The sequence below is a fragment of the Myxine glutinosa genome, chromosome 12, assembly GCF_964187855.1.
Source record: "Myxine glutinosa chromosome 12, kmMyxGlut1.1, whole genome shotgun sequence".
Taxonomy (NCBI): Eukaryota; Metazoa; Chordata; class Myxini; order Myxiniformes; family Myxinidae; genus Myxine; species Myxine glutinosa.
Window position 1 is genome coordinate 7,092,980 of NC_136272.1, and position 12,577 is coordinate 7,105,556.

The 12,577-nt window shown below is 46.5% G+C and overlaps 1 protein-coding gene across 4 annotated transcripts in view; it reads left to right on the forward strand.

Annotated features, from left to right (window-relative positions):
• Nucleotides 1-12,577, forward strand: part of LOC137415054 (sentrin-specific protease 1) — a 149,617-nt gene that overhangs the window by 38,266 nt on the left and 98,774 nt on the right. For all 4 annotated transcript variants that reach the window (XM_078766414.1, XM_078766415.1, XM_068100612.2 and 1 more), the window contains 2 exons: nucleotides 529-639; nucleotides 2,092-2,182. In XM_078766414.1, coding sequence (XP_078622540.1) covers nucleotides 529-639; nucleotides 2,092-2,182 — 202 coding nt within the window. The remainder of the gene's footprint in view (nucleotides 1-528; nucleotides 640-2,091; nucleotides 2,183-12,577) is intronic.

A 12,577-nucleotide genomic window follows, 5' to 3' on the forward strand; every position in this document is an offset into this window, starting at 1 on the left:
AGTAGTGACAGGTGGGTTGATTCAAGAAAAGTAGGGGGAAAATTGAGGGGTTAATGGGGCAAACGAAGACTGAGAAGGAATGAGTATGTCTGGAAACATACAACAGAATGGGCGTTGTCAAATTCTTACTTTTTTATGCCTCGGCCAACGAAGTCACCGGAACCATTGTTTTTGAGGTTGTCCGTCCCTGCACGTGTGTGTCTGTCCATGTGTTCGTGACAGGTTTTCTTTCCTGCAATAACTTGAGAACTGCTGAAGGGAACAAAGTCAAACTTGATACATGTATATTGTATATATGATGATGCAAATATGAACTAATGAGATGATGGATTTAAATGGTCAAAGGTCATTGGTTCGTTCAGTAAAAATTTGTTACTTTGTTCCAGCTTTAAGGATTTAAATCACACTTGGTATAAGTTTGTATCATGATGTAATAATGTGGGTGGAGGCATATCGGTCGACGTCGAAGAGTGCGGTGCTAGTTTGCATATTTAATATGTATATGGTCTCTTTCACTTCTTTCTGCAGATGGACTCTTCATGCACAACCCAAAATGTAATGGCGTTGCAAGAATCCAGCGCTTGGAAAACTTCTCCTCGCAATCCTCTTGATATTTTGCTGTCGAGTCCAACAAGAACGGTTTGTTACCTCCGCCACCGAAGGTGGATGGAGGTTATTTTTCACCCCTGTTTGTCTGTGAGCAGGATATCTTATAAAGTTATGGACAGATTCGGCCAAGACCTGGTGGACAGGTTAGGTTTGTGGAAAGGCAGAATTTATTAGATTTTGGTGAAGGATCCGGAAACCATAAAAAAATAATTTTTTTTCTTTTACTTTTTCCAAGTGATTCTTCACCTTTTGGGAGACGGGGCCAAACGTTATGTACAGTTTAGCACGACATCTTAACTTTATTGACAGATTATGACAAAACTTAGTGGACATGTTGTGTGTGTGAGAAAACAAGCCGATTCGATTTTGGTTGAAGTTAATTAATCTAGATCTGGCCTATCGGTGATATACAAACCTTAAACTTCTCAACCTGGCAAGGGTATGCGTGCTCAACTGAGTGCTGTTCTAGTTTTCTTTTTATTGCTGCTAGCAACGGTACCCACCCTACGGGTGGGGCTTCAATTGGGAGGCCCAAATGAAAAGGCTAAATATCAGAAATTGAAGGCTTTTTTTCTTTTAAACTATTTATATAAACATCCGTTAAATCTTGATCGGTGCAGCCGTTTGTGCGGCACCCGGGAAAATAACGTCATGCGGGAGCAAGTATCAGCAGGATGTGGCAGTGTGGGAGTCCACATTTCTCATCCTCCTTCATGCCGAAGTAGCCTACCACTTCTCCAAGCATTCCGCTCTTCAGATCCGCCATGACAGATTTAAGCTTGATACTGCAAGACGCGTGCGGTTAGTACTCCCGATGTCGTATGTACTCCCGATACGTGTTTCCTTCATTGTAAAAACTTCCAAATCAACAGTTAAAAGGATTTTGAGCCGATAGCTGTTACGGCCTTGGCAAGATCGATGGAGACAGCGATCTGTTAGCGTATTCACCACCCAAATAGCTATGTAGAATTCTCTCTTGTAGAGATTAAACTAATCGTGTTCACAATCGCTACGTCGTATGTACTCCCGATACTTGTTTCCTTCAGTTGAAATGGGTTAGAATTCTCTCAAGCAGGGATTCAACCCATGTCCTTATAAAAGGTCTTTTTCCGAGGTCACCGAGTTCGATCGGTGCAGCTGTGCAGCGATCGGTGCAGCCGTTTGTGCGGCACCCGGGAAAAAACATCGTCACAATGAGAACAATGAACGTTATGCGAAAGCGAATGTTATGCGGGAGTCCAAACCTGAGAATGCTGGAGACTAAGGCTGAAATTGGGAAAACTAAATAGCCTATTTTACTCCTGGAGATCCCAGGATTATCCACCCAAAATATCTTTGCGATCGGTTCAGCAGTCTTTACGGTACCTTCGAACAGACAGACAGACAGACAGACGGACAGACATTTGGTGAATTATAGTAAGATTGCCATTGTCATGTTTTATGCTATGCAAGATATACTGATTAAAGTTTCCTGTATTGCAGAGTCGTACACCTTTTTATCGCAAGAATAGCAACTACCGGGAATGCAAGTCATTATGTTTATACAAAGATGAGGAGAGGCAGTCTGATACAGGTAAATGTAAATGGTCCCGGTTTATTTAACACAAAACAATTGTGTCCCATAAATAAAAATCGAGTTGTTAGGGTTTTTAGAAAAAAAAATATTTAAAATAAATAAAATAGTACATAAAAATTAACAATAAAAGAAGCTAAAAAAACAATTTAAAATACAATAAAAAGCACATTAAAATATTTTTTTAAATGTACGTATACGTACGCGTAGCTGCTGGTTCTCATTCAAAACAAAGGTGACGCCATATGCATTTTGTCCTGTGCTGTGGTCGCGTGCTTGCTTTGCCTTTCGCTGTTATTTTTGTGATTATTCCTTTACTGTGTAAAGGTTCCGTTACTGTGTAAAACAGCCAATGCAACGTGACAACGGCGAAACATGACGACGATGCCGGCTCGGGCGACCGTGACCGTGTCAGGCCTCGAGCCGGGGTGCCTCTTCGGGCACCTCACCGGCATCCGGCGTCGACGAACTGATCGACGTGTGCACGTGCACATGTGCATGGATTTGCAAATGCCTGCCTGTACGTCGCCGTTGCTGTGTATATCGCATCGTCCAAAAAAAGAAAAAGAGGCACGCAACTTCGGCCGCTCGAGGAAAGACAGGGCATGCCTACGACTAGGAGGCGAGCATCGATCCTCGGGGCGGCCGGGTTCACGGAACCCTGAGCTCATTCGTTCGTCACAGACGACACGACCACCAGTGAAACTGCTCGGACACGTTGGGTAAAGCACGCCATGGTGAAGCGGGCAATGGAGCCACCCGGCACACAAGCCAGCTCACGGTCGACACGTTCGTGCCGTTCACCCTGTTCGAGGAGAAGACCCGACCGATAGAAAACAACGGAGGGACTCCCGACGGGGAGCGGCAAAGATTCAGGGCGAAGCCGCAGCCTCGTCCAGTTATTTACTCTAGTTTTACGGTGTTTGTCTTCATTTTAAGGCATTACGCCCGGTTTACGTCAAAAACCGAGTTACGTCACGGCTTATGGAACCGATTAATGACGTAGGCCGGGGTATTGCTGTGTATATATATGTATTGTTATGTCGGGAGGGTAGAGCAATATCTAGTCAGGTATATCTGAATAGGTAACATGCTTCGTCTGTCGCGATAAGGAATCTGCCCTGTAATTTCTGTGTGTAGTCCGGTTTGTCGGTTAAGGAGTATACCTGTGAACATACCAGGATGTTCGTGTGCTAGGTAGTTGTAGGGATTAAAGATAACAGCCTTGTGTGTCACACCTGGTAATCAAACCTTTGTCCCTTATGGCAATGCACACCAACATAAACACTTATATAGGCCCTTAGTGCAACATTAAATAATCCCTTTCCCTTACCACAACGACTTTGGAAGATGGACAGGAAGCCAGATCAAGACACCGCCGATGATTGCTGCCGCCGGCTGCACCACCAGCTCGCCTGGCAACATCGCGTGGTACGGGCTGTGATTGGTCGGAGCGGGAGGGACTCGACCAATGGAAGAAAGCCAGCGAGTGTGAACCTGCAGCCAACCAAGGGGAGGAGAACGAAGACGCAGCTGGGAAGGAGGTGACTCCTTTGAAGGAAGGGTCTGGAAAGTTCGACAGGGAGGAGGAAGGTTATAAAAAGGGGGCGCTGCACGACATTCGCTCTCTTGGAGTTGGCCCGGGGGTCTCAGAGCGTGCAGTCGCATTCCTTTCTCTTGGCTTCTTCTCGTCTAGACGCTGTTCTCTCCTCCTGCACTCTCCCTGTTCCTGTCTCTGTGTGCCTCGTGCTGGGAGATCGGCCCCCTTCGGGTTGGAGAGTGGTTTCGTGTGGGGATCGCTGGCAGTACATTGGTGCTGCGTGGTTCTTGTGGTGCTTTTGAGGTGCTTCTGGACGCGTGGTGCTTGGAGCTGGACGAGGCTGCGTTGGACGACGGACGTACCACAGATAAGGCTGCACTCACGCCCCACATTTACGAGTACACGACGTTTCTTTTTATTAATCCATTCCTGTGTGCTGTTTCTGAAGTGAGTTGTGGGGGCGTCCCAATTTAGGACTTTTATTTAATATCGCGTTTACCTGTCCCTACCCTTTTATTACAATAAACCCTTTTATTATTTCTCATTCCCTTCAAATCTTGTGTTTGTTTGAGTTCATTCCCCTTCCACAGTTACGCTCTTTTACCTCATTTTCCGCTCCCCTTCTCCTCCCGTGCGGTTGATAGCAAAAGCAAAATCCGTGTTTGGTCATCGCCTCCAGTAGATCCGTTTGGTCCATCCGTGGTCCCTGGTGTTAACCAGAAGGGTCCGCGCGACAATATTATATACAGTCACGTGAAAAAGTAAGTACACCCCATGTAAAGTTTTGACTTTTTCAACATATTTCAACATACAGCTATTTGATCTTCATTTCAAAAATATTGTTAAAGGTGATATAATATAACAAATATCATGAAACATTTACACTTTGTAGTCCATTGTATAATTTATATAAACATAAATGCAAATTTCGCATGTGGAAAAAGTAAGTACACCCCTACAGCCTACATTTATCACTACTTCAAATACCTAAAATTAGAATCAGGTGCACCAGCTCAGGTGCAAATGATTAGAACATCGTTAGAGAGGATCTTTTGGTTTGCTCTTTGTTGTTGAAGTGTGCAGGGTCACCATGCCTAGATCAAAAGAGCTCTCTGAGGCCTTCAGAAAGAAGGTTATAGATGCCTACGAGTCTGGGAAGGGATTTAAAAAGATCTCCAAACAATTTGAAATCACTCATTCGACTGTCCGGAAGATCACCTACAAGTGGAGAAGATTCCAAACAACTGCCAACTTGTTCAGGCCAGGCCGCCCCAGCAAGTTCAGCCCGAGAGCAGACCGCAAGATGCTGAAAGAAGTCTCTAAGAACCGCAGAATGTCATCATGGGACCTACAGGTAGCTCTTGCCACTGTTGATGTCAAAGTGCACAAGTCTACCATTAGAAAGAGGCTGCACAAATTTGATCTACATGGGAGGTGTGCCAGGAAAAAAACATTTGCTGTCCAGAAAGAACAGCAGGGCAAGACTAAAGTTTGCCAATGAACACTGAGGCAAAGACCAGCACTTCTGGAGCAATGTGCTCTGGCCAGATGAGTCAAAGGTAGAGCTATTTGGCCACAGTACCAGAAGACATGTTTGGCGAAAAGCAAAGACAGCATTTGACCACAAGAACCTGATACCAACTGTAAAGCATGGTGGTGGAAATATTATGGTTTGGGGCAGCTTTGCTGCATCAGGGCCTGGGTAGCTCACCATCATAGAATCCACTATGAATTCTTCATTGTACCAGAGGGTGCTTGAGGATAATGTGAGGCCATTTGTCAGAAAGTTGAAGCTCAACCGAAGGTGGACCTTGCAACATGACAATGACCCTAAACATACCAGTAAATCCACCAAGGAATGGCCGAAAAGAAAGAAATGGAGGGTTCTGGAATGGCCAAGTCAAAGCCTGGATCTAAATCCCATTGAGATGTTGTGGGGGGATTTGAAACGAGCTGTGCATGCAAGAAACCCCTCAAACATCGCACAGCTGAAAGAATTCTGCATGGAGGAGTGGGCAAAAATTTCTCCCAGTCGATGTCAGTGACTGGTAGACAGTTATAAGAAACGCCTACTTGAGGTTGTTTTCTGCCAAAGGGGCAATACCACCTATTAAAGCCAAGGGTGTACTTACTTTTTCCACATGCGAAATTTGCATTTATGTTTATTTAAATAGATAAAGGTGATATACACATCATCATGTCATCATCATCATCGACATCCCAGGATTCTGAAATGATAAAAATCACAGGAGTCAGCGATCTACATCACAGGAAAATCACAGGCTTATGGGACGATCTAAATCACAGGCTTATGAGACGATAAAATCACAGGAAAATCAGACAATAAAAAAATCACAGGAAAATCAACGATCTAAATCACAGGAAAATCACAGGCTAATCCCAGGATTCTGAAATGATAAAAAAAATCACAGGATTCAACGATCTACATCACAGGGAAATCACAGGCTTATGAGACGATAAAAAATCACAGGAAAATCAGGCTATTCACAGGATTCTGAAATGATACATAGCCGAATTAAAACTCGACATAGCTCAACGTCTCAGGATTATACAAACGGGCGATAACATCATGAATCAAATATCAAACTCAAATTACAGCAGAAAATTAACACAGAACCTCACAGACCGATTAACAATGAAAATTACAGTGCCGAATTAAAGTCGACATAACTCACCGTCCCAGGGTTATACAAAATAATGAAAGAAAATCAAATTGAAAAATGAAATCACATCAAAATAACAAAGGAAATCACAGAATTAATAATAAAGACCCTCACCGTCCCAGGATCAGGACCAGGCCCGCACCTCGCGGTTGGGTGGTGGGCCACTAACGCGCATGCACTGGAAACGTGTACTCTTCTTTTTTTTTTCCGTACCGCGCACCCTAACGGAACACGTACTCTTCTTTCTTCCGGACCGTGCATTTTTGGGGATCACAGCTCAACGCTATGCAAACGTAGCCACTGACGCCGATCCTGGGAGTTCGGGGTCACCTAGGACTGCGCAGGAACAGGGGGTTGGCAAACCCGGACTTTCCCCTTTGCGGACGCATGATTATGGTTGGGGACAGCAATTTGCACATGGGGACGTCTCGTTTATCTTCCTCCCGCTCTCGGCCCACCATGGTCTGTTCACCTGTACCTGTATTGCAAGTGTTACTGACACACACTGATCAAATTCCTAGCCCCCCCCATCCACTTGGCATTTATTTATCTGATGATATTTCGAGCCTCATCTCTCAGATGGTTGGCCATTTATAGTCGCATTTCTTGCGTTGTGTCGGGAAATTCAAATGCCATATTTACTTTCACCAATTTCTAAAAATACCTCCCTTTAATCATCTTCCCCGCATCTAATGATACATGATTTGCCAACCATTATCCCCCCAATTATTAATCAGTCAATGGAGAAACTCACCACATTTTCTCCATCTTGCTTTGTTGTCTTCCTATATTGCAAACATCTTTTTTTTGTAAACACAAATATTTGTAAACATGACCCTGTATTGCTTCCATCCCAGAAGCGTCTCATTCCTGCAAATTAAATCTGAAGCACAATTTTCCTATATACTTGCCTTATTGCACAATTTTATCCATTCCATCTCAACAATCATCCAGTGTAAGGATAATCTACATCGACTCACAACACAATTCACATCATTAGCAGTTGGTAGTTAAATATCAAAATACATCAACTGGTGTTCTTCCTTTGAAACCTCTCTTATCCTATCAATACCTGGATAAGCAAATTTCACACCAGTATAAATCACTGGAAAAATTATCTGAAAATTACGAAATCGTCTCCAAGTTCTCTAGCTAATCTCCGTCCGCAATCACCAACTCCACCCTCCTTCGTACTTTGCCCTAGGTTCTAGAACCTAGAGTCAACCATGTAAAGTAAAACATTTCTTTACATTTTTCCCTTGGGGAATTGCCCCATCAACTCCCCTTAAGAGCAATAATTTAATTGATGGGATGCCAAAATACCTGGTGGAGTTCTGCTCACCTGGTCTGCAGAGCTGTGATCCGATCTTCACCAACACCCAATCACCTCTTTGATCGGGATCTACCTGCATGTAGAAACCTAGCACAATTTTGTTAAACCAAATCCACTTCCCATCCATTGGTGCACTTTTTCCCAGTGCAAACTAACCACTCTTATCACTTCGAAAACAACAGTCCATAACCATTTTTCTTTATTTCCTGCCTTTACCATCACCCTCTTTAAAACCTTTTCCCCTACCAGGCGTGTCTGTCTAGCCATTCACAAATTGTCCACAAGATAACGTCACCATATTTCACACCTCAGACCAACCAGGGGTCCCTCGAGGGATGCATCCTCAGGTTAAAATCACCTCAGCTCTCGAGAGCTCAATTTTGGCCCATGAGCTCGCTACATGGACTTCATGAACACAAATCGGATAGGCAGACAGGGGTGAAACCAGCAATAACCACAATTACCTTCTGCTAAGCAGGAGGCTAGAGCATCATTACTCCATCTGCCCTCTGCCCACCTTTTACAGGCAGACAGACAATGGTGAGCCACAAGCCCCAATCCAACAAGGCTCCAGCTCCCATCCAAAGGACACAACTTCATCAGACTGCATAATCTCTTGGCCAGCTCACGTACAAACCAACATTGCAAACAAATAGTTCTCCAACAAAATAGTTTGTCACTAGAGGGCAAATTCTGGCACCCTATTGCAGAATTCACTTCAGCTCTCCACCACTCCTGGTATTGAGTGGTATCCCACAGCTTTGCTCAACACACTAATATGGTATACATACAACATTGAATTCATTTTCCCCAGACTCATTCCCCTGCTCCAGAACTCATTCCCCAGCTCAGGAGCCACCATTTTGGTAAACTCATTAAACATGCCCAACTGGCAATCCACTCTCCTCGGGATTGTAAAATACTGGGGTCTACCCTTCACCCCAGCCACAGCCCCAACCGCACCAGGCTGTGAGATGAAAGTGCCATCAGTCCTTTCTTTTTTTCTCCCACACAAACCAGTGTAAGCCAGCCACCACAATCAAAGAGAGGTGACCTTCACAACCCCCACTAAGCTAGCATTTCCAAAACAAAACATTTTTGGTCTCTTCTCCCTTTTTTCTTTTCCTCAAAGTACACTTGTCTGTACATTCCCCAACCATGATTATAGGAAACTTAACACTCGGACTGCGAAGCAGTCCTACCTCATCTCTCACCTCATTCAATCACAACCGAACTCCCAACCATTATAAAAACAATTATTTTTAAACCTTATGAGACATCTTGTTTGCAGACAGACAAACAGGTGAAACCATATCCTTCATTCACATTTGGTGGGGGTTAAACCCACAAACTCCCATAAATCAAACAATTAATATATTGTCAACATTCCTCTTATATCACTCTCTCATCCCCCTCCACGCGACCCCATCTACAGGGTCACCATGACCCAACGGCCGGAACTATCGCGACTGATTCAACTCCAGTCAACACATCCAGGGAAAAGGGGGGTGGGGGGGTGATTGGAGGGCGGGGGGGGGGGGGGGAGTTGGGCAGTATGACAGGGCACACGCTCACCAATAGGCCGGATCCAAATCCAGACCTTGCCAGCACTACAAGCCAATGCGTCCCACAACAGGGGACCACAACAACTCATCCACCTGGTATCCGCTCGACCAACAGGTGACCCGATAAACACACAGACAGACAGACAGATAAACGAACCCCCAAACACTAACAGGAAGGTCTCACAGAGGCCCATTCAATCCACACTAGGCTGCCACGATTCTGCCCGCAGGGACACACCACCCCATCATAGTCACATTCAGTCACGTCTGCAGACACAGAGGGAATGACATTTGACACCATAACAGACACCGCCTTGATCCATACCTGCAAGCGCAGTCAGACACACCCAGACGGACACAGGGGTGAAACCACAACATCTTCACCTCCTCAGTGGTGAGGTCATGACCCCGAGCACCACATGTCATTCTTGGCAGATCACCCATCAAAAGAATACTCTAGCCCGCCTGGCAAATTGGGATAACAGACGTCTCCATCCCACAACTACACCACTTGCTTGGTCAACCCCAGCCCATCCTGCCTCTCCAAGAGCTCCGCATCCGGACAGATAGACAGACAGACAGACTGGCTCCACATTACAACTGCAAACATTTGATGAACCAAAATAGCAACTGCTAACACCAAATATTTATTGTCCCATTTCCAGGGAAATCAAGTCGACCACCATTAAAGCACAAAACAGAGAGGGAAGTAAGAAGACCATATACCCAGAGAGACCCGAAAATCAAGCAGACAGACAGACAATCGAAACTGTCTTTCGAAACTGCCGAACGACAAGTCTGCAGACACTGAGGGAGTGACATTCGACACCCCCAATAGACACCGCGGACACCACCTTTGCTCCGCACTTGCAACTGCCAGACACCCCGAGACGGACACAGACACACCCAAATCATTCCCACAATATGAGCAATTAAAGCGTCATTTCAGAGATACTGGAAAATCGAGGCAGAACAATGCAATCAGTATTCCCGCACCCTGTTCTGAGAGGGGTGCAGGGGGGCGGGGGGTTAGGGGTTGGCACTGTTACTCTTCCTCTTCCAATTCAATTTAACCTTTTCCAAAAATCACATAAGGTTCATATTTCCAAATATTTAAAAATCATCTATCTCCCTCGAAATGCAAAACAAAACGCTTCCAACTCTGGCATCCCACAGCCCTTCTTAGAGGCATGCTTTACAATGCAGCACCTCCTCCTCGGCGCACAACGTACATGTGCTCACTCAACACATCACTCCACCTCGGCCCCCCACATGTCACACGACCAAAACCCTCAACCTCCGACATTGTCCACAACGCAGGCATCTCATCAAGCCAGATGCTTCGACGTTCCCCCGTCACTCGCGTCTCCGCTTCGACGCAATCTCGAGATGCATTCGCGCACCCCATCCACACATCATTCGTACGGCGCAAGCCACACCAATACCGACAGTTGAAGTCCGGACAGTTTTTATCTCTCGGATGGACGTTCGACCCACATTATCTTTTCCAAACTGCCACGTCTCCAATACTTTCCCCCATCTGCCTTCGGAACCACATGCATTTTCATACCTATACAGTATACCTCCATCACGCGCCTGCAACTTCTTTGTCCGGCGCGTAATTTCCATAACCACAGATGCGACGACGCATCTTACGTCTCCCAGTTGCCATCCGCTCTAGACCTTGCAACTGTCATTTCATATTTCATCCGCTCAAGACAACTAAACGCCCCATCGTATTCCCGGCACAGCGAGAGACCTCATTCACACTGTGCATCACTCATTGTATGGGCAGGACTTCCGGCGAGACCGGAAATCCTCCACTCAACTATATCGACCATTGAAGACCAATGCATTATATATACTACACGTTGCTATCGACGCTTATTCAGCATTTCCCCTCATAATTCCATCTTTTCCAACGTATTTCTCGTGGCATTGGATGGCAGGAGTCACAGATTCTCATTACACCGACATGGCATCGAGCACATTTATAGTTGCGAAAATATGCTGGACCAGGCAATTATTGACTCGCGCCCTCACGCGCATGCGCGAAGACCATGTACAAGGTTGAAGTGCCCATCTCTCACTAAATGATCCACAATGCACCTCGGCACACATCCTCCAAGCCATCTCATCACTCGCGTTGTTCACAAAGGTGCAACTGCAACGCCTGGCTGCATAATTTTCTTTCCATAACACACTCGTTCTAATCATTGTATCTGGCTCATTATGCTCCTGCTTAGGTTGGCTTTGGCCACCCTTATGCACCGAATTGCCGTGCACGGAATCTGACATCGGCGTTCCCTCGTCCCGCTTCACGAGGCCCCCCGCGGTCGTCATGACGACTGGCCTGCACGTCGGGCTCCCGCGTGCACGGCGGGGTTGCCGCGCGGTGGACTTTAAATCATTCTAGTTTTTCAGAGGGGAGTAACAAACCCCGACTTACATTAATCTTTATTCCCACGATACTCGCCCCGATGATTTCATGTAGATGGCCCCTGGGAGAGTACGCGCTCCCGGTGGTCCAAGGAATGACATAATAATAATAATATCCATTCCGTTAGCTTATCCCTGGCTCTCTCCGGCTCGGTCACGGGCGGGGGGGGGGGGGGGGGGGGTCAGGGCTCGGTTGACTTTCCGTCATAGCAGGGCACAGAGTGAGTGAGTTACTCACTGGGCTGGGAAGGGAGATGGGTGGAGGGGTAGGTGTAGGATGGGGAAGGGAGGGGGCCGGACCTTGGCCATCGGAGGTGCGGCCGTCACCGAGGCTCCTGGTCCAGGCTCTCTCCCTTGCTCCACCACTCCTATGGTATCCTGCACAGTCCGGAGGCTTCCCTTCAGACTGGCTTTCACAGATTGTTCCTCTCGACGAAGACATTCTTCGGCCCACCAGCCGAATGCTTCCCCATGTACTCTAAATTTAGTCAATATGTTCTTCTCCGCGTCCATGCGTTCCATAAACCCATATCCCTTACCGCGCCCTTTCCATGCTTCCTAAGCATGGACTCCGCTGCCGGCCCGTCCTCAGATAGGTCCGCGGCTCCCAACGCCGCTTGTCCGTTACCCATTTTTACTGGCGTTCCTCGCCTTGCTTCGCAACTCGTTAGTTCTATCGGGGGGCTATTATTCTGCCTCCCCACTGACGGGTGCTCTCTCTCCCCGACGATACCCTTATTGTTGCCGGGTAGCCCCCCCCCCCCACCCCCCCAGGGGAGTATTCCCACCCCCAATCCGGTCGGCCTCCTTCCCCTCGTACCTAAGCGAGAGGTT